Source organism: Cynoglossus semilaevis, chromosome 15 (genome assembly GCF_000523025.1).
Source record: "Cynoglossus semilaevis isolate Cse_v1.0 chromosome 15, Cse_v1.0, whole genome shotgun sequence".
NCBI lineage: Eukaryota > Metazoa > Chordata > Actinopteri > Pleuronectiformes > Cynoglossidae > Cynoglossus > Cynoglossus semilaevis.
In genome coordinates, this window is record NC_024321.1 from 16,086,459 (window position 1) to 16,110,212 (window position 23,754).

The 23,754-nt window shown below is 41.8% G+C and overlaps 4 protein-coding genes across 8 annotated transcripts in view; 1 reads left to right on the plus strand and 3 right to left on the minus strand.

The window, feature by feature from the left end:
• n4bp3 (NEDD4 binding protein 3) overlaps positions 1-1,408 on the minus strand; it is a 20,726-nt gene extending 19,318 nt beyond the window's left edge. The window contains exon 1 of the mRNA XM_008327430.3: positions 1,086-1,408. The gene's annotated coding sequence lies outside the window, so the exon portion shown is untranslated. The remainder of the gene's footprint in view (positions 1-1,085) is intronic.
• Positions 1,409-1,643: 235 nt separating this feature from the next.
• On the minus strand, positions 1,644-6,130 carry LOC103391265 (platelet-derived growth factor receptor-like protein). The gene is made up of 7 exons (XM_008327460.3): positions 5,392-6,130; positions 5,057-5,216; positions 4,252-4,410; positions 3,570-3,721; positions 3,133-3,426; positions 2,686-2,825; positions 1,644-2,443 (listed from the first exon to the last, which is right to left on the minus strand). Exons 1-7 carry the CDS (start codon positions 5,471-5,473, stop codon positions 2,219-2,221), a joined length of 1,212 nt encoding a protein of 403 aa, XP_008325682.1. The 5' UTR covers positions 5,474-6,130; the 3' UTR covers positions 1,644-2,218.
• Positions 6,131-7,341: 1,211 nt separating this feature from the next.
• On the minus strand, positions 7,342-14,222 carry LOC103391245 (cationic amino acid transporter 2). 5 transcript variants are annotated; one of them, XM_025063330.1, is made up of 14 exons: positions 14,041-14,217; positions 13,783-13,879; positions 13,234-13,281; positions 12,352-12,730; positions 11,620-11,775; positions 11,355-11,520; positions 10,369-10,505; positions 9,677-9,899; positions 9,040-9,176; positions 8,843-8,945; positions 8,630-8,760; positions 8,352-8,518; positions 8,163-8,271; positions 7,343-8,072 (listed from the first exon to the last, which is right to left on the minus strand). In XM_025063330.1, the coding sequence occupies exons 4-14, from the start codon at positions 12,719-12,721 to the stop codon at positions 7,924-7,926; spliced, it is 1,848 nt and encodes a 615-aa protein (XP_024919098.1). In that variant the 5' UTR covers positions 12,722-12,730; positions 13,234-13,281; positions 13,783-13,879; positions 14,041-14,217; the 3' UTR covers positions 7,343-7,923. The 5 variants fall into 5 exon arrangements, with proteins under 5 accessions (XP_024919097.1, XP_024919098.1, XP_016894959.1 ...); XM_025063329.1 differs by having other exon boundaries at positions 7,342-8,072; positions 13,783-14,222; XM_017039470.2 differs by lacking the exon at positions 13,783-13,879.
• A 410-nt stretch (positions 14,223-14,632) lies between these two features.
• The window catches only part of anxa6 (annexin A6), a 12,396-nt gene continuing 3,274 nt past the window's right edge, over positions 14,633-23,754 (plus strand). Inside the window, exons 1-21 of the mRNA XM_008327461.3 lie at positions 14,633-14,663; positions 15,498-15,824; positions 17,255-17,310; positions 18,347-18,431; positions 18,510-18,604; positions 18,884-18,997; positions 19,085-19,175; positions 19,289-19,368; positions 19,441-19,497; positions 19,650-19,743; positions 19,947-20,042; positions 20,129-20,187; positions 20,319-20,441; positions 20,524-20,582; positions 21,112-21,190; positions 21,989-22,070; positions 22,174-22,268; positions 22,395-22,508; positions 23,033-23,123; positions 23,214-23,293; positions 23,668-23,725. Coding sequence (XP_008325683.1) covers positions 17,308-17,310; positions 18,347-18,431; positions 18,510-18,604; positions 18,884-18,997; positions 19,085-19,175; positions 19,289-19,368; positions 19,441-19,497; positions 19,650-19,743; positions 19,947-20,042; positions 20,129-20,187; positions 20,319-20,441; positions 20,524-20,582; positions 21,112-21,190; positions 21,989-22,070; positions 22,174-22,268; positions 22,395-22,508; positions 23,033-23,123; positions 23,214-23,293; positions 23,668-23,725 — 1,555 coding nt within the window. The 5' untranslated portion in view covers positions 14,633-14,663; positions 15,498-15,824; positions 17,255-17,307. The remainder of the gene's footprint in view (positions 14,664-15,497; positions 15,825-17,254; positions 17,311-18,346; positions 18,432-18,509; positions 18,605-18,883; positions 18,998-19,084; positions 19,176-19,288; positions 19,369-19,440; positions 19,498-19,649; positions 19,744-19,946; positions 20,043-20,128; positions 20,188-20,318; positions 20,442-20,523; positions 20,583-21,111; positions 21,191-21,988; positions 22,071-22,173; positions 22,269-22,394; positions 22,509-23,032; positions 23,124-23,213; positions 23,294-23,667; positions 23,726-23,754) is intronic.

Sequence of the window (23,754 nt, forward strand, 5' to 3'; positions counted from 1 at the left end):
CTGTGGGACTTTTAGGGTAGAACTGGTGTTTAAAAGTTATAATCTTAAGCCCCGATTGTAATAGCACAGCTGATGATGCAGGTGATGACCTGCCATGTGGCCTACAACTCAGTAGGTGTCAGCGTTTTTGAATTTATCACTTCCGCAATTTATATAGTACTTTATACAGTATTTCTCTTCTTCCTTTTTGGTAGATATTTATACTTTCTATCAGATTTATTTCACGCAGCCTGATTTGTAGAACATGTCCCCAAGATGTGGCCCTTGGGTTGTACAAAGGAGCATATCTGGGACCTAGCATGGTTGGCTGCAATAAATGTGAATGTATGGTTATAGAAATCTATACACAGTAACATAAAACTATTTTTAGGTCAATGCAAAATATATCAGACATTTGTACATTTCAATTTCCTTATATGGGAAACCATGATAGAAAACTAGTAGATGACGGTGCACTTCTCATAAAGACGTCCATCTGTCCTTCCATCCTGTACAATTTAACCCTGTACAGGACATTCAGTCCATCACAGGACATGCATGTTTTTGACCTATAGCACACGAGGAGACGAGAGTCAGCTGAGCAAAATCTCAAACTGGTATCTTTAAGCTGTAAGGCAACAACACTAATCACTCTTTTATAGTGTTACCCAATGTAAAAAACAAAACATTTAATAAATGATAACTTGTGTTATTTTATATATATATTTTAAAAGTATACAGTTAAGATTTCACATCTTTTTTCGTTTTGTTTTGTAACTAAATATTTGTTGTACGTCGGTCATGTGCAGCCAGACTGATACCATACACAGATGCTGTTTATTGGACTGGTGACAACAACTCTAATTAAAGTCATAAACACTAGTGTTAACGCAGGAACCCTGCAGCCTTTAGTCTGACCTCCCTGCTCCACTCTGGTTGTGACGCCTTGTAATCCCAGCTCGACTCGGCCGTGCTCGGGTCGGGTCTGCAGAAAGTTCGGTGGGTGCAGCCGTCGGGGACTGACACCCTCTCCTCGCCGCAGCAGAGTGCACGAGCAACAGCAGATCTCAGGTCTGAGAGGTATCATCAGACGCTGTAAAACTCACCATGTTCAGGCTGCAGAACATCACCCTCGGGTCAGCACTGGAGATCCGCTGCGGTCCGATCTGCGCGATGGATTTTTTATTTTTATTTTTTCTGATCACAAAATAGTAAACAGTAAATAAAGACTGTTTACGTGGCCGCCTGGATTATGGTCCGGGACTCAGACAGAGATTAGTCTGCCGCCGGCGCTGCTGCTGCTGCTGCTGCTGCGAGGACGCAGTGTTTCAGTGTGTGAGACAGAGGGGGGATAAATGGGACTCTCTCTTTTCCCTCCCGAAGGTTTGAAACCAGAAACAGCAGAGTGAGAGGAAACATGAGGGGCAGTTCATCTATGTCCGACCCCCGCTATATGATATCTCTTAAGCTAAACAGTGCCATCTAGCGGCGACTATTTGTCAGTGAAGCTTGTCTCTAATAGAATAGAAAAAAACCCGTTATGAATTAAATAATTATAAATTATTATTATCAACTATACATTTGACTCGGCCAAATGTATAATTTCATGGGTTAATGAAATTTGGACCAAAATGCACAAGGTATTGAAATATATTTATTGTTTGCCATACATCAACATACTCTTTGAAAAATAATAATTAAAAAAACATTTGTTTTCATCCTGTATTTTGCAACTATCTGTCAGTCCATTCAAAGCTAAACTGGTTATTTTCAATGGTAATTTTCAGTGGTTGCTACATATAGAAAATACTGCGAACTCATCTTGACTCTTGGTTGTGGGTTGGCCTGTTCTGTCCACGTTCTGTTTTTCTGTAGGAATTTCTGAATTCAAAGAAATTGTGATTCGCTCAGTGACCACAGACTGGGTCAGAAAATAAAATGGAACGATTGTAAATACTTATATTATACACATTGTACTTTGTAAGACCCCAGCCACTGTGTAAACAGAGTTGAACATAAAACCAAAAGGTCAATTATAAGCACTTATGATGACAAAGTAATTCTTTGTGCACTTTGTACTCCATATCATGTGGGCTCACGTGATGTCACAGTATATTTTTAGTAATATCATTCTATACTTCAACAGTTGTAAAGACAGAGGGCGCTAAGGCGGAGGAAGGAAGTAAACCTCAGTCTGTTGATTCTGTCCTTCTCTCTCTCACTCTCTGTCTCCCTCTTTTTATCCCCGTGGTTCAGGTTTCTTAGGTTTCGCCTTGTTGACCACTTTAACTGTGGTGGACACGGATTTGGCTCCTTGCAGGTTCTGTGCTGTACAGGTGTAGGTTCCCTGGTCCACGTCCCTCACCTCATCCACCAGGAGAACAGACTGAGACTGCTGCTGCTGCTGAGACGTCCCTCCAGGTACTGGACTGACGTTCTCCTGGGTGTATGGAGGCCTCCCACTCTGCAACCAGCACAGGTATTCCATTTTGAAGCACACTATACTTTTTACATTAAATTACAGAAGGCAATGTAGTTTTTATTACAAATTCAAATTTAAATTCTACTCTATTTAAATTTTTTTCCCCCCAAACGATAAAAGATAAAGTGAATTTATACACCCTTTTTTTTTCCCCCAAACAGCCCATGATGGTTGTTAAAAGATAAAGTGAATTTATACACCCTCCCTGAAATGTTTTGTCTGACCTGCTCTCCAGGATAGTCCCAGGTGAAATCCACAGCCACACCCTGTTCTCCCACCACAGTGCAGGTGACGCGCAGGTTCTCGCCCCGAACCACTGAACTCACCGAGGCTTGTATCACTGGAGAAGGAGCAGCCGTGGGGTCTGAGGGCAAATATCGACGTGAGTTTATGTCAGTTTTAAATCACAGTACATAAAATGGGATTCATAACAACAACAGTTGTATATATTTGTATTTATGTATGTATATAATATATATGTACGCACAGATATATGTATGCATATATACAAATATGCAGAAAAGGTTTGGGAACCACAGCCTTAAACCATTGGACCGTGGTTGCTTTTACTGTTTGATTTGATTATTGCTCTTCTTCCTTATCGTACTAAGATGATAAGGGCGGCAATTAAAAAAAATGGATAAAGGTGAGAAAGATGAAACATGACTCACAGTGAACATAGATGAGCATGTACTTGGTGGAGCTGTGCCTCAGGCCACCCCGGCTGGCCACGCAGTACAAGGCCCCGGCGTGATAAGGCCGAGGTCGGTGGATGGTGAAACCTGTCCTGACGTTAAAAGAGATTTCCGATCCGTCCACTGCCACCTCCGCCGGAGGAAACTCACGATGGAGAGACACTTTGGCCTCAGGTGACGTCACCTGGCAGGGCAGGACTGTGGGCCAGTTGGTTCTTAGCTGAATCACTTTATAATAGTCAGATGATGGGACAAAGAGTTCCTGTGGGTCTGATTGAAAGAGAGGGAAAAAAATGTCAGATTGTAGATAAGATAACATGTGGATGTGAAATGATGGTGATAAAAATGAGACACGGGCCAATAACGTTTAAAAAGTTAATGCATCAGCATCAATAAAATGCATTTTATTGTACCTGGGAAGAACACGAAGACTTTTACAGCTTTGTCGTACTCCTTCCTGCAGTCTGTGTCCTCGCAGTACATTGGATAACAGGTGTACTCCCCTGTGTCGGCGCCTGTCGAGTTGACTAACGTCAGAACACCGTATCGCTCGTTTTGGACAATCCTGTGATGATGATATAGAAAAAGTCGATGAGCGTACAACTCTTATCTTTGAACCTAGGATCATCCTGATACCAAGTATGAATATTTACATTGTGTTCACCTAGATACCAAGTACTGTCACTGGAACTTCTATAACCTTGTTTCCCAAAGACTGGGTCGCGACCCTCTGGTGGGTCGCAAGATTTTTTTTTTTTTTTGGGTCGTCTCGCATCATGTTTCCCAAGAGTTTACAATAATGTCTATTGACTTTGGTCACCAAGGTTTGTGACTTCTGGGAGTTTTGGGAAACACTGTTCTATAAGATCGTTTTCAATTAATGTGCACTAAACAGAAATCTACCTAAAGAAGCATTAGATAATTAGCTAAATACCAATAAAACCAAGGATAAAATAAATAAAAAATAGAGACACAATTATTAAACTGTCTGATCGGTCTGAAGGTCAAGCTGAGTAGCTGCAGCGACACATTTGAACAAAGTATCTGCCTCGCTACAAAGACTGATATCTAGTAGCGGAAACAAAACAAAATTACCTCAGCCTGCCTTCATCGTCCTCCTGCAAGTACGAAGGGACGCTCCACTGCACAGGGTTACCTCGGCATCTCAGCTCCAGGGTCTCTCCTGTTGGCACGCTGATAGTCTCCCCCACTTTTTTAAACTTCCCTCTGTTCAGCACCTTAATGGGTCGAACACAAAAAGATCATTGGTCGAAGAGTTCTGAGACACATTGGAAAAAGTCTTAATAATGTCTTGCATCAGTAAAACGCAGCCAAAGGAATGTGTCAACACCAACCAGAAATGTTTGCATCAGTAAAACACAGCCAAAGGAATGTGTCAACACCAACCTGATAAAATGTGTTTTCCTTATCTGTACAAACCGCTGTATGAGTCGCTGCCACCTAGTGACTGGTTGCTTGTTTCAGTCATTCGAGCGTTACAGTAGCGGCATACTTCTGTCCAGCGTGCCATATTCCATTGGACGCCTCTCACACTCGACCAGCGCTGCCACCACCACCCCCCGCTCCCCAGGGGGGCCCCGCCCCACTATTTGAGAAGTAGTGAGCTAGAATAATCCCTTGATGCAGTCCTGGGTTTATTTAGCTGTTTCCATCATGAAAACAAGGCAGTTTATTGCACGATGCTGCCAATAGTCATAAAGGTCACTCACATTCAGCAGCTGTTCAGACACTTAGCTGCAAATGGCACTACTTAAGGCGCAAAATAGAAAGTCCTTACAATCTGCCGTACTGCAAATGTGTATTTGTGTATCTTTAAAATGAGTTTTTGTTTTTTTTTTCCACTTATTTTTTGTCTGTGACATTTAAACTGTTGTCATACCTGCGAGAGCCCCGGCTGTTGAGTTGACGAGCTGCTGGCGTAGCTCTGGTCCTGGGTTTGGACGTTACACTCCTGGACTCTTTGTCTGGCTTGGCTTTGCCTTGTGTGATCTTCCTTCCTGTAGCAGCTCTGTGTTTTTGAGCGTCTTTTTGACAACGAGCTGCACAAGAAACAAATCACTAAATTTAATATCGCGGTCTGCAACAACCGTCACATATTAAATAACATTACTTTAATCACATGGTTAGCAAATGTTATAACCTTAGATTCATTAAAAACACAGAGCGGTCAGAAGTCGCCCTCCTTTGCTCCTCGTGAACTCAACAGTCACTTACCTACGTCCAAGAATACAGAACAAACAAGCACTGCGGTCAGCACCAACCTCCACTTTGACCCTGACACTTTCATCAAAGACATAATTGTATGTAAGAATTGCCCGTTCGATAGAGAACACGCCACGAAAAACCCAAAGACGTGCGGGAAAAGAGAGGGAAGAAGGAAGGTAAGATGAGGAGGAGGAGGTCAGAGCTCGCAGAGTGAGTGGTCAGCTGTTTACCAGAATTCCTCCTCCTCCTCCGTCTGACCGTGGCAATAGTGTCCCAAATTCCTCCTGACTGGTTCAATGGAGGCTTTCAAGCCTCCCCAGACCAATGAGGGTGCAGAGATTGAGGCCCCTCCGTTCAGAACAGCCAGGCCTGTTTGTTTAGCTGCTGAAGTGTAGGTGTGTGAGCAGAAAAGCTCTGTGCCACTCTGCTCAGCCGGGGCCGGTGGGGACGTTTTTAAAAGCATTTGCGGTCCATCACAGCCACCGGCTGTCTGCAGGGGAAAAAATAAACACGTTATTAGTATCTAAAAAAAAAAAAGTTAAAAAACAAAAACAGGAAGTGTTAGGATATGTTTTGGGCCGTTTTTCTTAAACCTGTTAGTCTTTCTGTTCTAAGCACACTTTAAAATGATGCACTGTCATGAAAGCCAAATGGAGGTGATCAGTGATAAGTCAGGAACTTTATGTCCCACAACCTGAACAGACACACACATGGATACTGCCTTGCCTCTACTGACCTTTACTCCTGCCTCTCCTATGTCTTTTTTCAGTGACGTCCAACTATCATTTGTGAGGATTGTTGCCCAGGGAGATGTCTGTCCAAAACTCATCAGTCAACCTGGAAGCTGGTCGCTAATGTACAGTAATCAGTTGTATAAGTGGGGCTAGGGGTGATGTTTGGGGTCATCGTTGTCATCGTCTTATATAATCCTACCACGAACCCATCTGACACTCTGACCGCACAACTAACTGCAGTCATGTTTTCTGTAGATTCTTCACATCAGTCTCAACATCAAAAAGTTTTACTTTTTCTTTTGAAAACCCACAAAACTGTGCATTGCATACATGTGATAGATAGTGCAGTCAGAGTGACAGATGGGTTCTTGAGAAGACTATATTATACTACACTACACTACACACCAGTTAAATACACCTTCTAAGGTTCTCCTGAAGCAGATGTTTTTTTACTGGTTGGTGCCACAAAAAAAAAATCACAATCTACCTGGTAAGTGGAATATTTATATATTTGTACCTGCAAACCAGTCAACCAGCTATGAAACCAAAATATAACTTTACCAATGAAACTTTACCTAATGTTTTGAACAGATTGTAGGCAGAGATCAGGAGCCCTTGGATTATTCTAGAACTCTTAGTGCATTAGCAGCAGTTGTAAACATGACAGGTAAGTTTCTTTTAAAGGTCCCTTTGTTCTCAGTGGATTCTGGGTAGTGAGCGGCCCCTGACATTTCATCCAAGCGGAATTCAACCTGCCCTTCAAATGAACTCTGTCTACAGTTCTTTTAAGGACAGCGTCATTTTTTTTAAAGACCCATCTACAAGAAATAATTATAACTTGTGCAGTTTTTTATTATTTACACACAAAACCAAGGTAATAAAAACAAGGTGTTGATAAAAGTTTACATGTTAACAAGAGGTCCATGTGCAAAAAGTGTCAATTATCAACAATCAATTTGATCAAATTGTCAATATCAATATCTAATACAACTTACAATACAAATATTTACATGTGTGTTATTTCATTTTAAAAAACAAAAACCCTCCAAGTTTGTACTTTGTTTCAGGTTTTGAAAAAGTCATAGGTTTGAGTGACAATCATAGACTGTACAAATACAAAACAAGTAGAATGAAATCATAATCCTACGTAAAAGAATAGTGATCATAGACTGTACAAATACAAAACAATGAAATCATAATCCTACGTAAAAGAACTTAGAGTTAAATCAATATATTTTAAAGGTGTGCAGAACCATAATGATGACATATATATGTTATCATGTACAAAGAAAACCAACTATTTTAACTTTTTATAGCAATATTTAATTTCTAAGTGTAAAACTGGAGACATCACATTTTATTTTTATGTACATGCTATCTCTTTGCATTTTTCCACAATGTGAATTTAAAATTATTTTTTTAATTTACATTTTATTAACAAATACATAACTAACCAGTATGTGAATCCACTAAAAATAAATGTTCTGCTGAGATATTTATAATTTACATTTATATTTGAGAAAAAATATGTGGCAGAAAAATACATTTTATTGTCTTTTGTCTCCTAATTACATTTTTAGGAATTTACTCAGAGAGCATAGATTTATTATAACCTGAACATTAGGAATTTAGGGGAAGAAAAAAAGAAATTCAGGTTACAATAACATTCAAATGTTACACAAATGTCTCCACAGTTTGTCGGATTATAAATCCATGCTCTAGTTGACTTGATTGACTTGAACCAGTGTAGGTACACCGTGACTCACTGTAACACCTGAGTGAGACTCTCTGAGCTCCAGACCGAGGCCTAGAACCTCTCCTCGTTGATGACCTCAGTTTTAAACGAAGGCTTTACGTCTGTCTTGCCACACACGGTTTCAATGTTCATCTTTTGGCCCATGAGTCGCTTCCTCTGGACGCTGTTACGAATCCCGTAGCAGAAATAGATGACCAACCCTGCAGATGGAGGGGGGGTGTTTTTACACAGGCCAGTGTTTACAGTAACTCTTCCATATCTGCTGTACGCTCCTCGAAAGAAAGACTTACCGACTAACATCCAGATGGCATATCGCAACCAAGTCTCTCCGCCCAGCTGCACCATCAGGAAGACGTTGATGAGTACGCTCAGTAAAGGCAGTGCAGGGATAAATGGAACCTGGAACACAGAACAGTCACTACTCTGGTCGACGTGATACAGAGGTGTAGCTCAGCTGTTTGGATATTTGATGTACACACCATGAAGGACGCTTTTGAGGGATTCTGTGGGTACCTCCAGATTACGAAGGTAAGGACAAACAGTAGGACGCCGAAAATGCAAACAAGCACCAGACTCCACGCCTCCAAACGGGCCAAAGCATCGAGGGCTTGGGTTATGGTGATGCACAGGCAGGTAACACAGGAAACTTGTGGGGGGAAAAAATGAGGTCTCATGTGTAGCCCAGAAACATACAAAAAATGTAATCTTAACTATGATTGATTCAGGAATAAAACAAATGGAATGCATCCAGATTTACCAGCAACTACTGTCAAGATGGTGACTGTTTTGGAGGTAGTTGGGTTGGGTACCGAAGGTGGCTTCAGGAAATTATGTTTGCGTTCTCCAGCGTGTAGATCTTTTTCATACGATTCTGAAACTTCCTGGTACCTTGAGTACAAGGAGATATACATGTAAAACACAAAGTGCCCCCTCATCACTGTCTGCGAAGGCTGTGGGAGCGTAAACGTACCTGAGTATCAGAATGCAGATGGCCACCAGGGTGTAGGCAAACAGAGTGCCGATGGACATCATTTCCACCAAGGCCTCCAGGTCAAAGAGCAAAGCCATGATGGCTGAAGAGAGACGGAAAAAGAAACTTTTTAGTCCACATGACTAAACATGGAGCACATGACGACGGAGCCTCGTGAACAGCTGGAACATCTGTACCTGCCACGATCCCCGAAGCTATTGTAGCAATAGCAGGACTCCCTTTGGCGGTGACTTTGGTTAGTGGGTGAAAAAGCAATCCATCTCTGGCCATGGCAAACAGAACCCTGGGCATCGGGAACATTGACCCCAGCAGACTGGACAAACAGGCAAACACCAAGTGATGGTGTTAGCTTTCTTGGATTGATAAAATGACACAACTCTGACGATGGTATTTTAAGGAAATGCAGCCGGACCAAGTATTAGCCGATGGATGTTTTATCAATTGAGGTCACTTACAAAAAGCAAGATCACCCAAAAAAAAACAACAAACAAACAGCATTTGCATGGAGACACTTCTTCAGATGTGTCGTCTGTAGAATCTGAGCTTAGAAATGTTGCCTTTAGCTTGAAAACCCAAATAACTGTACAGGAGATATATATCTGGTGCACGCCATCTAGTGTAACCTCACAGAAAAACACGTTTATTTTTCTAATAAATAAACATTTCTGATAGATTACATGTGGTTATCCAACTACCGATATTATCTTTGACTAACTCTTTGACTGTGCTTCAGATATTAGAGACTGGTTTGTTTTGAGACCCAGCCCTAACTCTTTGACTAACTCTTTGACTGTGCTTCCAGTAGGTTCTTACCTGGTGGACAAGGCACAAAGTGAACCAACAGCCACGACATATTTGGCCGGACCCCAGCCGACGTACTCAAAGGCCACTGGCAGGGGACTCTTCTCGTTGAGCATGTAATACGGCATCATTAGGGTCAGGGCAGCCGATACGGCAAAGTAGGCCATGAAACAGATAAGAAGTGAGGCCACGATACCCACAGGTACAGACTTCTGAGGGTTCTTCACCTCCTCGCCTGCGGAGATCAACAAGAAGTAGAGAAACAATTCAAATTTACTGTAGTAAAAAGTTGTGGTCGAATCTTCTCGAATCTTAAATCTCACAGAATTGACTGTAAATTGAATGTAAAGCTCTTTGCTCCTGTAGCTATGTTAGCTTTATTGTAGCGACAACCAGTTATGTGTAGTTGAACAGTGATTTAGATGTGGTTCCAATCCATGTCATTCATTCATTTCTCACCCTGGTTAAATATGTTATTGCTTTGATGGGATTTACAGTTTGATTGGGGCACACAACTATAATGTAGTTGAGGTGGTTTATTTCTTGGGGGCATTAAATCAGAATGGCAGCCCAGGGAGACAATGGATACGTTCATGCTTGTTGTCAGTCAGCAATAAATGTTTAATTGAACTTTTGAACTGTTTATACTCCATAAAAAACAGATCTGGAAGCGGCCCAGGATGACTCAGGATTCTGATCGTTACCTGTGGTGGCGATGCAGTCGAAGCCAACGAAGGCGTAGAAACATGTTGCAGCTCCGGCTAAAGTTCCAGAGAAGCCATAAGGAAAGAATCCACCCGTTCCAAAGGGGCTTGTGACATTTGCGGTAGAGTTGAGGTTACTGCAAAAAAAGGTGAGAGTGTGAATGGAGGAGCAGGTGTGATTTTATCAGACACTACAGCAGTGTTGTCAGAGTCCATCTGTAGTCCATCACAGAAAGTCACAATGTTGCAAAGTTGTTCTGGCCACAGTGATGACTGGCAACTTTAGTCCTTGTTACAGTAATAACGAGTGTATTTATCGTAAGAGGAACTTTAATCTCCTTTTACAACGGGGGGATGTGACGGCCAAGGTTTGTGTTATTTTTATTTATGCACTAGGGCTGTCAAGCAATGCAAATTTTAATCTGATTAAAGGGCAGATGTGGATTCCTCACGAGTAATCATGATTAATTGTTTTTATTCAACCTTTGTTTAACCAGGTAATAATTAATAACGACTCATCATGATTATTCACAATATTCAACATGACACAAGCCCAGTGTCTGACATGAAATTGAAACCCCCAGCCAAAAAAACATGCTGGGCATTAAGGTGGTATTTTAAGACCCAAATGTGTCAGTGAAACAGAATGTTTTCCCCACAGGGTGCTTAAATAACTGTGATATGTGAATCTACTCTGTATTAGGAGCAGCAATAATTGTATGTTCGATAAAATTAAATAATTAAGGATAAGTATCACAAATTAAGATTTTTTTATCTCTCTTTGTCTCCAATTCTTTTTACTTCCTCTCTGTGTAAAAAGCGCATTCCGACAAAGTTATCTCCCGCCCTGACAACACCTCCAGCTGAGATGGTCTCATGCCTCCGTATTTATTACATTTGTAAACATGGACCTTGAGTTTCAAACAGTTACGTTTATGTAAGACAGATTGGGCTGCGTGTCACAGACAACATGATATGGCTCTCACTTGAGTACCGCCGTGGCGTTTTTCAGAGTCTCTTCACTGATTCGCCAGTTGGAAATGTCTCCCTTGATGAATCCAGAGATGGTAACAAACAGCAGCACCAGGATGTTCACCGCCGTGAAGACCTTGTTTATCGTCGTCGACTCCTTCACTCCAAAGGCCAGGACACCTGCCCAGATATAAATATTAAGGTGAATGAGTTTTATGACAGCGTGCTATCATCTCTAACTAAAATGACACCAGTGGTACTGTAAGTGTTTATTTGTACCTGATAGCAGTATGATAAGAACTGCAGCAAAGACATCAGGGTAAGGTGCCAGACCAGGAAGACCAATGGCCACATTTTCCTGGAAGAATTTTGATATGACGCCCCCTATGAGGTCGTCAAAAGTCCCACTCCACGCCAGGGCAACACTGGACGTCCCTGAGCAGATAGTGAGAAAACGGTGAAAACAAGTAATCAACATGAGTCATGAGGTGAACAGTAAACAGAGCCATAAACCAAAATATCACCCCCTAATGTTTCCTTGTTTCCTGACACCAACAACAACCTTTAAATCAATCATTTGACTGAACTTATTAGTTATTATTAATAAATATGTTTATGTTATTTAGTCTCAGAAATGAACGAATGACAAAAAAAACTGTAGTTTTTTAAAGCCATTAAAAATGTGCTTCAGCAGCAGGTAAAAGGTCAACAACTCTTAAAGGGTCTTGTGTTAATGGTTGATGAATCATGGGTTGTTTTTTTCTCCAGTAAAGCACAACTACAGTACACGGACAGAAATTTTTTTTTTTTTTTTACAGCAGTGTCCACAACAGCCAGAAGAAATGCTAAAATGTTATAACTTAAAACAAATAGGTTTGCTGCATAGGGCCAGAAAAAATGCTAAAATGTTACTAACTTAAAACAAATAGGTTTGCTGCATAGACACACTTCTTAATAAACTACATATAAATATATTTTTTTTATACGTTGAACAAAACCTTTTTAACTCACCGATGACGTAGGAGAGTAAAAGATTCCAGCCGGTGACAAAAGCCAGCAGCTCTCCAACGGTCACGTAGCTGTACAGGTACGCTGAGCCCGTCTTGGGAACCCGCGCCCCAAACTCTGCATAGCACAGCCCGGCGAAGATGGAGGCCACAGCTGCTATGAAGAAGGAGATGATGATGCTGGGTCCAGCTGTGTCCCTGGCCACCTCACCCGACAGGACGTAGACCCCGGCTCCCAGGGTGCTGCCCACGCCCAGGGCCACCAAGTCCAGGGTGGTCAGGCATCGCTCAAACGTGGACTGTTCGCCCTCAGGCTCCAGGGGCTTCCTCCGAGAGAGGCTGCCCAGAAAAGACTTGACCAAGCCACACGGCATGTTTGGATCCTGATGGAAAGATGTGGGAACGCTGAGTGATAGGGAGAGACAGGTGGGAGTGCAGGTGGATGCTATCGAGAAAGTGGGAGTGAGAGGGGAGGGGAGGACTAGCGGGAAGGTTGGAGGTGTGGGGAAGGAACAGTGATTGATCACATGTCAGTAAATAATTGTCAGGTGGACCAGACCAGGACCGGTGATAGAACAACACCACATTTATGAAGCAGTTGGAGAGGAATCACAGCAGTGTCTGTGCAGAGTTCACCAAAAAAAGACAGGAGAAACGAAAAGGAACAGAGACTCAGTCGGCGTCTCACTGTTGTTTGAAGGCTAAATAAGGTGTTTTTATCACCTGTCTGATATGATGTTGCTGATAAAGCAAGTGTTCATCCAACGCCCTGCATCCTGACTGCACTTTACTCAACCTGCGATTACTCGCAGTGACGTCCCAATCCAGTCCTGTCCATATGTTAATGAGTCTCTTACGTGTTAAAATTCAACATTTGTGCTCTCACCTCACTGCAGCAGCAGCGGCAGGTCAGACGGAAGACATGTTCAAGGAGCTAAAAGAGAAATAAAAAAAATAGTAGGAAAAAATGTGAGATATTTTACACCTGATCACATTAGCCAGGCTTTGTGAGGTTAACTCCAGCTTTAACTGTTGACGTCTGCGTTTACATTCCTCTGTGACTTTCAGATTATCCTCCGTTAGCAGGATTAATTTACAATACTTGTAGTATTTGTTTTTCCACCTGGTTTTCAGACAACATATTCTCCAACCTGTGTATATGCTGAGTGGGAACAATTGCCACAGTGTCACTGCATCTCTGTTCGAACCCACTCCCCACACCACCCCCCAAAAAAAGGGAAGGGGCCTGGAAGTGTAACGCTGCCACATCAATGTCCTTGTGAGTTAATGAAACGGCCGAGGACAAAGCAGCTTTCATGGCTTATGTATGCGTCAGGCTGCACTCGTACTCCTAACAGGTAGCTTTTGGCTTCTCATGTCCCGCCTAAAGGGTGGTGGGTTTCACATCACCTAATCCCTGCTGGCATCTACGTACTTCAGCAGGCAGGAGGTGAGTGGGAATGCAGCCTGTGACGGCGGCCAAGGAACCTTTGACCAAACCAAACGCTGGCACTTCCTCTCTGCAGATCCTCCTGCTTTTCATAGTTTCCAGAAAGGCAACAGGGAAATAATTCCAAACAGCAGTTTCCAAACAGATCATTATTAATTTTCTCATGTAACTTTTTATAACTGCAAATACATTGATGCAAATTATACATGTCTTTCTCTACTAACTATTGTTAAATGTACTCACCACGTGAATTCAAAAGGTGCTGATATTCTTCTTTTTTTTTTACCTTGTCGTCAGTTCCACACGGAGCGAATGGTCACCGTGGGTCTGGGCAAAAGTATCCGAACTAATGACCAGCATGAAGCAAACATGGCTTTTTTTTCTGCTCTATATACAACACTGGCCTGTGTGACCCTCCCACTCTGTGGAATTAGTTACAAAGTCGCCTTTCTCTTTTCCCAGCATTTTCAATCATAATGGGCTCATTATTGCACGAAAGGCACAGGGGTGAGGAAAGGGGAAAACAAATTTACATGGTCAGAAATATGTGACCTGGATGGTCAACGAGGTTTGTTTTTCTGTGTGTTTTATTTATGATTTATTTATATAAAAATACATATATATGTATATAAATATATGCAGACCTTCTGGGGTTAACCGCAAACAACTTCCTCAGAGTGAATGTTGGTTCTATTTATCTGCTGCCTTATGCAAGAGATTTTCTTTAGCCTATTTAATGTGCTGTTTTTTCAAAAAACAAAATAGGCCGCCAGTAGATGGCAGTAGTGCATCTCAAATTATACCAGCGGCTGCTACGAAGAAGTGACTGGAGCGGCATCTTTAGCTCGCAGCTAAGAGTTTATATTGTAAGTTATAAATCCATTTTAAAAACACCCCTTGTTGCCGAACACATTTTAATAATTAAACATCTCTGTAATATGTCGTTTCTGTTGGAAACTGACAAATGGTCCAACAGGTGTAGCTGTGTCTCAGCCTGTGCTGTTGTAAAGTTTTGGTCGTGCGATACATTTGTTCTGTTTACTGCGGCGATTCCTAACGGCTGTTCTGTGTGAAATGTCACCAGGTATGTCATGTGAAAAATGAGCAAATTATTAGTTAATTCGTTCGAAAACTATTTATTTGTTTGTTTATTTATTTATTTTTTCAAATAATCTGTCTTCGTTTGTTTGACATGACAGGTAGAACAATGAAATGCTCTTCCACTAGATGGCAGCAGATGGCTATACAGACAGTACAATTCTGGTACCTAGGTTAATGATTAATATCATACAGTTATCAGAAAGTGTCTACGGTTATTGTATAGACACGACGGTGATTGAACACTTCTGTTGGGGCTCGCTCCCTGCCCACCCACACACACACCTCCCCCGCCACACACACACGCATTCTGCCTGAAAATATGCTGGTGTCTCTCCCCCGCCTTACTGGAATAGATCGTGGACAGGACAGAAATAGAGCAGATAGATTCACTCACTCACAACAGTTCCAGTAAGTCCTGCTGTGCTCAAATCACAACTGAAAGTCCCTCTTTCCTGTCATAAAGTTGCAGCACTGTTAAACAGCTGACAGTAATATATTTTTATTTGGATTTATTTGGGTTTTATATTTGATTTTGTATGTGTATGTGTGTGTGTTTGCCTGCAACTAATTGTTGTTTGTTTATTGTATGTCTGAAACAGGTCTCTCTTGAGGACGAAGTCTCCTGTGTCAACGAGACCACCGGTAAAAATACACGTTAAAATAATAACATAAATTAAGTTAAAAAAAATTATGTACATATATAAAGACTTTTAGTTTGGCTCCTTGCCCGCTGGAAAAAGTTGAAATCCAGTCTGAGTAGCGTAGTTTGTGCGGCACGCGTGCACGCGCACACCTCCAGATGCACCGCGGGAGCGCGCTGTAGGCGCTGCGTCACGGAGAGGACACATAACGGGACAGCCTGAGTGTCGGAGGTGGAGACAGAGACGGAGGACGTAGACACACACGGGGACACAGCCGAGAAAAAGGTACGGTCAGATTTTTTTTTTTTTTTTTTAAGAGTATTTACTGCACTTTTGCACCCAAAACTGCATCCTAGAAGACGCGCGCCTCCTGAATTCGCTGACGCGTCATTCGGGTCTGTGCCAATGAGTCTGCAGCAACCGACCAGGACTCCCACTGATTCCATTCACAGTCTAACGCATTCTGAGAAAGTTTACCGCAGCGTGAGACGTCTTTATCTGATCAGAGATTGATATGGAAATCAATATTAATGATCGATCAATTCTCCTGACGTGTACTTTTGGGGTACAGGAGACGGGCGTGGTTCTGCATTCATTGAGGCCCAGACCCCCGGACCTTGATTATGACATGAAGTTAAACAGCATGCTATTTTTAGAGGGCTTCTGCCCTGTCTTAAACTAACAGTACTGCATGACCGTGTACTTGTGCACTGTGTGTTCCTGTAACAAATAGTCTGCATACTTCAAACATGTATTATTGTTTTTATTCTTTAAAAGCAGTAGTAAGTTTGATGAGCCTAATTCTTCATTGCAGCTGTTTATTATATAATAATTCTGAATTTGCCACGATGGAAAAAAATGACAGTATTTTCCTTCCATGTGATTCAATGTAAAAGGAAACGTATGTCATATATTCACCGAACGTCCGCCCTCCTCTGCAGAAAGAGCTAAGACTACAGTTGTAAAGCTCTGTGTCACTGGTTCAGTGGTTTTTAAAAAAAAATATTATTATTAATCCAGTCCGGTGACTTTAAAAAAAAACTTTAAGATTAAGATGTAGATTTAGCTTTGAAGATAAGGAAAAGATCCAGTACCGTGACTTAAAAAAAAAAAACTTAAGAAAAGATTAAGATTTAGATTTAGCTTTGAAGATAAGGAAAAGTCCACAATAATGTAAGAAATTCTTCTTGGGACAGAAATGTCTGCACCAGACGTTCAGCCACCAACTGGTGTGGCTGAAAAATGTATGGCCGTACATCAACAATGTTCAGCCAAAGGGCAGAGGGTGTGCCTTATTTTTAAACACCGCCCACCAATTCCATCAATCCCAGGGTTAGGGTGACTTTTCATTGTAATCAAAGACAATTTGTGATAACAGTTAATTGTGGTTAATCAAGATAAATCGACACAAACCACCTATGTGAAACCCTTACGACGACATGTTAGAATTTTGCTAAAGAAAAAAAAAGGTTCAGTTGAGGCAGAAGTTAAAACGCTACCTTCTGCCACCTACTGTTTTCACCCAGAATTGTCTGTATGTCCTGTATATATTTGGTGAACTGACTGACTCTGAGCCACAGAAACAGAAACCAAATCAGTTTGAAATGATATGATGTAACTGCTCTTCACCAGTATGTGGTACTGTCATGTAGTCAGCACTTTACATCTCTCTCTTTCTCTCTCTCTCCCTCCCCCATCTCTGTTTCCCTTCTTAGGCCCCAAACCATTGATTCCTGCACAGTGTTGAGACAGAAGACCAAACACAGACATGGTGAGTGAACCGGACTCTCTTTCCTCTCTCGTCTTTATGTAACAGTGCGTTGGGATAATGTCGTGTTTCGGGATCGGATCTCGTGCCTGTGGAATGCGGAGGCTTTTGTTTACCGTTGCATGAGGTGTGGGACAAGAGTCAGGTCGGTTTCCTTGCCACCTGTCAGCGTTTTGCAGTCGTCCCCATCATAAAGGCAGCAGTGTAGGGTGTCACCTCTCCCCACCCCCACCCCTCCACCTGGACACACACACGGCTGCGTCTTTCTAAAGCTAATGATGCTGAAGAATTGTTTAAGCTTAAGGTGGCATGGTTCCAGAGATGGTCCGTGCTGTCAGTGAACGCAGCGCCAGCCGCTGCTTTAGGTGAAACTTACACTCACTATTAATCATGGGCTGGAAAACTGTGGCCTTTGTATGAGAGGAAACACACTGCACCTAATGAGGAAGGAAACTTCTATAGCGTAATGAGGTTCATTATAAACCATTCACATCAGTGTTAGTGAGTAGAACCCATCACTCTGGTTGGAGGTCTTGTGTTCGTGCTCCTGTTGCTATGCAGCTGAAGCTCTCCAGCTGTCGTGACAAGTGATGGCCGTTGTAGCGAGGCCGATGAACTGAGCATGTGCAGTGGCCCTCAGAAGGGTGGAGGACAAACACTTTGGCTCTCCCTACAGGCAGCGGCGTTCCTGACGGCAGCAGCTGCTGCTGTTTGAGTTTCAGTTCCTCAGCAGCCAATCATCTGGTCCGAACACTGAATGAGTTTGTACAGTAGTAGTACAGTATTCCAGACCAAATGTCAAACAATTAAAAATGTTACTTTCATCAATCACAGGGTAGATATAGATTAATCACGACTAATCATGATTGTAAATTATCACCATTATTTGGATTAATAACAAACATGTATGTGACAACCTTGACCTTGAAATGTATAAATATTTGTAAAACTAAAAATGAAAGTTTAGCTCTGTGTTTGAACATTGAACATCTCTTGGACTGAGAAATACCTAACCTCTGAGGAACTATTTCTTCGGCAGGTGTTCCGAGGCACAATTCTAGATGCTCCCGACTTCGATCCCAGCGCTGACGCTGAGACTCTTTACAATGCCATGAAAGGCATCGGTGAGTACTTTCTTTTTCTGTTTCAATTGACTTCACTGTTCATGACGTTTGTTGAGTATGTTGCCTTGTGTCTCTCAGGTAGTGACAAGGACGCCATTTTGGACCTGGTCACCTCAAGAAGCAACGCCCAGAGACAGGATGTCATTGCGGCGTACAAGTGCAACTTTGGGAAGGTGTGGCACATTTAGATACAAAAACTAGTCCCTCGGTATCTTTTGATTCACTTAAAGTGTATTTTCTTTCATCTGCACGTTTGCTGCCCTATGGTTTTCTTTCATCTGCACGTTTGCTGCCCTCTGCTGCCCTCTGCTGCTGTTTAAAGTTAGTTTCTCGAAATTGTTTTAAAGCATTGGTTGCATTAAAACCAATACATTAAGATGATGTGAGGAGTGAAAGAAGAAGTAGGAACAGGTCCTGTGAAAACAAAAATAAAGAAAAGCTCTGTTCATTAGGACCTGATTGAAGACCTGAAGTATGAGTTGACGGGGAAATTTGAACGTCTCATTGTCAGTCTGATGAGAACTCCGGCCTACCACGACGCCAAAGAAATCAACGATGCGGTTAAAGTAAGACAGTTATCCTTTACTCCATTCACAACCAACCTAACTGCAGTTGCTGATCTGTGTCAGGTTAAAGTTCTCTCTGTGTTTTAGGGGAATGGAACCAACGAGAGGTGTCTGATTGAAGTCATGGCATCTAGAACCAACGCACAGATGCACGACATGGTGGCAGCCTACAAAGATGGTAACGAGTGTTCATTCACGTAAAGACAGCTGCTGTATTTTAGCCCTGCTTTAGCATCATTTCATTTAGCATTTTTATATATTTTTATTTTATTCCCTGGTGACTTCTTTAAGCTTACGGCAGAGACATGGAGGAGGACATCATCATGGACACCTCAGGTCACTTCAAGAAGATGCTGGTTGTTTTACTCCAGGTCAGTTCACATTAGCCGAGCAGTGACTTTTGCCACTGAATGCTAAGCTGTGCTGTTTTTTTTTTTTTTTAGGGGACCAGAGATGAGTCAGGGGTGGTTGATGCCGACTTGGTGGAGCAGGACGCACAGGTGAGAACATGTTTATTTATAAATATACTGTACATATGCTGAATATATAGATATAAGAAATATGAAATAATTGACAGTTTTTTCAAAGGCATTTTTTTTACAAAATACCTTAAAATACGTTCCAGTAAAAAGAAAAAACAAATTCTTCACAGGACCTGTACGCCGCAGGAGAGGAGCAGTGGGGGACGGACGAGGCCAAATTCATCATGATCCTGGGAAACCGCAGCGTGACCCACCTCCGCATGGGTGAGTCAAGCTATCAGTGACATTAGCGCAACAATGAGGCATTTAAAACATTTACACTCTGACCTTGGTTAAACATTGTTGTGGAAGGCTGAGTTGTATTTCAGTCACACGCCCCTGCGGTCGTGCGTTACTGGAGCATCAGAAGTGAACATCGGTTGTTTTGTCCCTGTCCCTTGTCTTGTCTCTGTCCTGCGTTTGTTTAGTCTTTGATGCCTATGAGAAAATTGCTGAGAAGTCCATTGAGGACAGCATAAAGAGCGAGCTGTCGGGAGACTTCGAGAGGCTGATGCTGGCTGTTGGTAAGAAGCACATGAACAGCTACAGCGTTTCTGACTGTTGCAGGGAGCGGTGAAATAATGCAGTGTCTTATTCCCTGATGTCACAGTGCAGTCCATCAGGAGCGTTCCCATGTTCTTCGCCAAGCGCCTCTACAAGTCCATGAAGGTAAAGACACAGCAAAAGATAACGTCACCTCAACAGTCGTCACAGTTCTTACACACAAATAAAATGAATATTAAGATTATTCTCTTAAAAATTCAGGAAAAATGAACTTGTGTCCTCCTGTACATTCCCAGGGTCTGGGGACGGCGGACAACACCCTGATTAGGATCATGATTTGTCGTTCTGAAATCGACATGCTAGACATTCGAGAGTATTTCCGCCTCCAGTATGAAAAGTCACTTTATAACATGATTAAGGTCAGAAAAAAAAACAAGCTGTTGTATTTAACATTTCAACCTTTGTAATTTGAATTTAACGTGGTGCGTTTTAACCTGTCAGGATGACACATCTGGGGATTACAAGAGGACGCTGCTGAACTTGTGTGGAGGGGACGACGAGTGAGTTCTAACATTGTTCTTAGATTAGTTAGATTCAAATTATTCACACTGCTGCTGTGGTTCGATCAAGTCTTGTCTTTATTTTTAAAGCTGTTGTAAACGGCAGGATTTTTTTGCCATTATTTTTTTTCATTCTGAATCGCTGGAACATTCACTACATATTTCCCAGTGGCTGCTGTGGGTTTGCTTGGTGCTGCAGAACTGTTTTGTTTTCGGGGTTGCAGCTGTGAGACAGACTGTCTTACCATTTGCCCACCGACCCTTTCGCTCATTAAAAAAAAACGCCTGGCATTTCTTGACTGTGCGTTGAAAGAGTAGCAACAACCACACGGGGGCGCCAGACACTGAGTTTCAGAAAAGTACATTGTAATGGAGTTGATAGAGTTACTGCAGTAACCTAATGGAAGTTGTGTAAAATGTCATTTATTTTGACTTTTTTTTAATTTATTTTTTCGTTATGTTTACACCTGGTAGACTTGTACAGTTGTGTTCAACATAAGGTTTTGGTTTTGTAAACTGATCTTTACAGTTTAGCCGGAGAGTTCTTCCCTGAAGCCGCTCAGCTAGCCTACAAGATGTGGGAATTAAGTTCCATGACCAAAGTCCAGGTTTGGGCCACAGTTTCCTCTGACTGTAGACGTGTGACTGCATGTTTGGCTTGGCAGTAACGTGCTTCAAATGACAGGCTGGCTCCACAGTAACCTGCTTCTTGCTTTGCCAAAAACTGATGCTGATAACGCCAGGTACACGGTGTTTTGTCTGCCGATGTCTGCGGCATCATAGAACGTTTTGTCACGACGTGATCCTGAGGCGCTCCTCGCTGCCCCCCGGTGACTGTGCCGCGCTTCAGCCCACGCACTCACTGAGTGTGGAGCTCCTGACCTCACAGGGTCACCGTCCCCCACTGATATTCAGAGATTGTTTTCCTGGAGCTAAAATGTGCTGGTTAGAATTTTCTGAAAATATGTTTCAACAGAAAATCATTTATTTTAATTTTAAGCACGCTTTCTTTTATGTTTTAATACCGAGAACATTTACACATGCAAAGAATTTGAATTATTATAATTGCGTAATTAGAAAAACCAAGTTAAAGGTCTATAAATATATGTCTATGTGGATATAAATGTGTGCATATATTAGCACTGCCACCCAAGTAAAATGTAAGTTAATCCGATAGATTACAGGGTAGCTCTGCGTATTAATTGCAATCAATAAGAATTAACAATTCATGATTTATCGACTCATCCAGAGAGGCATTGAGAGGGCATTTTAGGCTGGAGGTGCTTTGGTGAACACTGTGCATGTTTATACAGACGTCTGCATGCATGCCACTAAAACCCACTAAAGACCTGGAGTTTTTCATTCAAAGATGACGAAGACACTTTCTTTCACTTGCTCTTTTCCAGCTGAGGCCAACTGTTTGCCCGGCGTCTGATTTCGACCCCGCTGCTGATGCACAAGCTCTGAGGAAGGCCATGAAGGGCTTTGGTGAGCAGCTGTGAACGTAGCGCCCATCATCACTGCTAATGCTTTTATACTTAAACACATTTGCCTTTTGCTAATCTTTTTTTAAATGTTATCATAACAACAGGAACAGATGAAGACACCATCATCGAAATTGTTGCAAAGAGAAGCAACGCCCAGAGGCAGGAGATTAGACAAGCCTTTAAGTCCTTACTGGGAAGGGTGAGAGACGATGATGAAGATCATCGATCATTTCATCAAATATATGATCAAATATATCATCAAATATGTTGTTTTCTTTGTCTTCTAGCTGTATTGTCTTTTCTCTTTGGTGTTTCTTCTCGTCAGGATCTGATGAAGGACCTGAAATCTGAACTGTCCAAGAACCTAGAACGGCTGATCATCGGCCTCATGCTGACGCCGGCAGAGTTTGATGCCAAAATGATGAGGAAGGCCATGGAGGTACAGCTGTTTCTGAGTTGATACACACACAGTTCACACAGTCTCACGCATCACACTGTGTGAGATGTTGATAACACCTCCGGCCCTCAAAAATCTGAGTCATCAGTCTCACAGAAATGATAAGATTACGGTTGCAGTTCGAACGTCATCATCGCAGAGCAACACAAACTTTGTTTTTGACTGTCGACTTTGAATCGTTGAAACACCTGGGGCTGTCTGAATGAGTTTGGATCTGATGAATCACAGGATAGCTGTGGAATCATGATTAATTGTGATCTTTAAATCTGTATATGGCTGTGTTTTTATTTTTGACTATTCCAAATGAATGAATTATGAATATGTGAAAATACTCATGGTGATCTCAACAATATTAATTAAGTCCTAAACTCATACACATGGGTCTGACCCGAGCTGGGCCGCTGACCTCAAGTTGAAGCCCCTTAAAACACATGATGGCAAAAGATGTTCACACAATTTCAGCTGAAGTGTTAAAAAATATTAGTTTTTCATTCATTGATTGACAGGGTGCTGGGACTGACGAACACTCCCTCATTGAGATCCTGGCCACCAGGAGCAACGAAGAAATACTGGCCATGAATGCTGCCTACCAAGATGGTGAGTTCAAGGTCCGCAAAATGGTTCAGAGATAAAAGTTATTTTCAAAATAATAATAATAAAAAAAAACAACCATTTGTTTTTACACAGCCTATAAGAAGTCTTTGGAGGAGGCCATCGAATCAGACACGTCCGGCCGCTTCTGTCGCATCCTGGTGTCTCTTGTACAGGTAACATTTATACACAGGAGGAAGTGGACCACGGAGGTCAAAGGTCTTTTAATTGGACTGATTTTTATTTGATTTTAATAGTTTTTTTAAGGAAATATATTAAAAAAGTATCTTAACTTTATATTTTATTTTGGCTAACTTTATCTCTTCAATCACTAGACCCCAATATATTTTATATTTATATTTGTCTTTTGTTGGATCAATTTCTTTACATTTACAGTGCATTTGTAATTCATTTTCTACTTGTGTTTTTAATTGTTTTTTTTCTGTGTTTTTTCTTTTTTCTGTCTTCAAATATTTTGATATTCAGATATTTCATTAATAAAACTGTGCATCAATGTCACAGTCGAGTTTTTCACTCTTATTTTGTTCAGGGTGCCAGAGAAGAAGGCCCTGCAGATGCGGAACGAGCCGAAGCCGACGCCCAGGTGAGTTGATATGCGATTGTACAAGCTCACAGA

Coding starts and splice junctions, on each gene's coding strand:
- LOC103391245 (XM_025063329.1), bottom strand. CDS start 13,962: ATGAGAAAATTAATAATGATCTGTTTGGAAACTGCTGTTTGGAATTAT. Junction 11,776..12,351: donor TTTACTCTCCTACGTCATCG/GTGAGTTAAAAA, acceptor CTATCTGCTCAG/GGACGTCCAGTGTTGCCCTG. Junction 9,900..10,368: donor CGACTGCATCGCCACCACAG/GTAACGATCAGA, acceptor TGATCTCCGCAG/GCGAGGAGGTGAAGAACCCT.
- LOC103391265 (XM_008327460.3), bottom strand. CDS start 5,473: ATGTCTTTGATGAAAGTGTCAGGGTCAAAGTGGAGGTTGGTGCTGACC. Junction 5,217..5,391: donor TTCTGTATTCTTGGACGTAG/GTAAGTGACTGT, acceptor TTTCTTGTGCAG/CTCGTTGTCAAAAAGACGCT. Junction 2,826..3,132: donor CATGCTCATCTATGTTCACT/GTGAGTCATGTT, acceptor ATTTGCCCTCAG/ACCCCACGGCTGCTCCTTCT.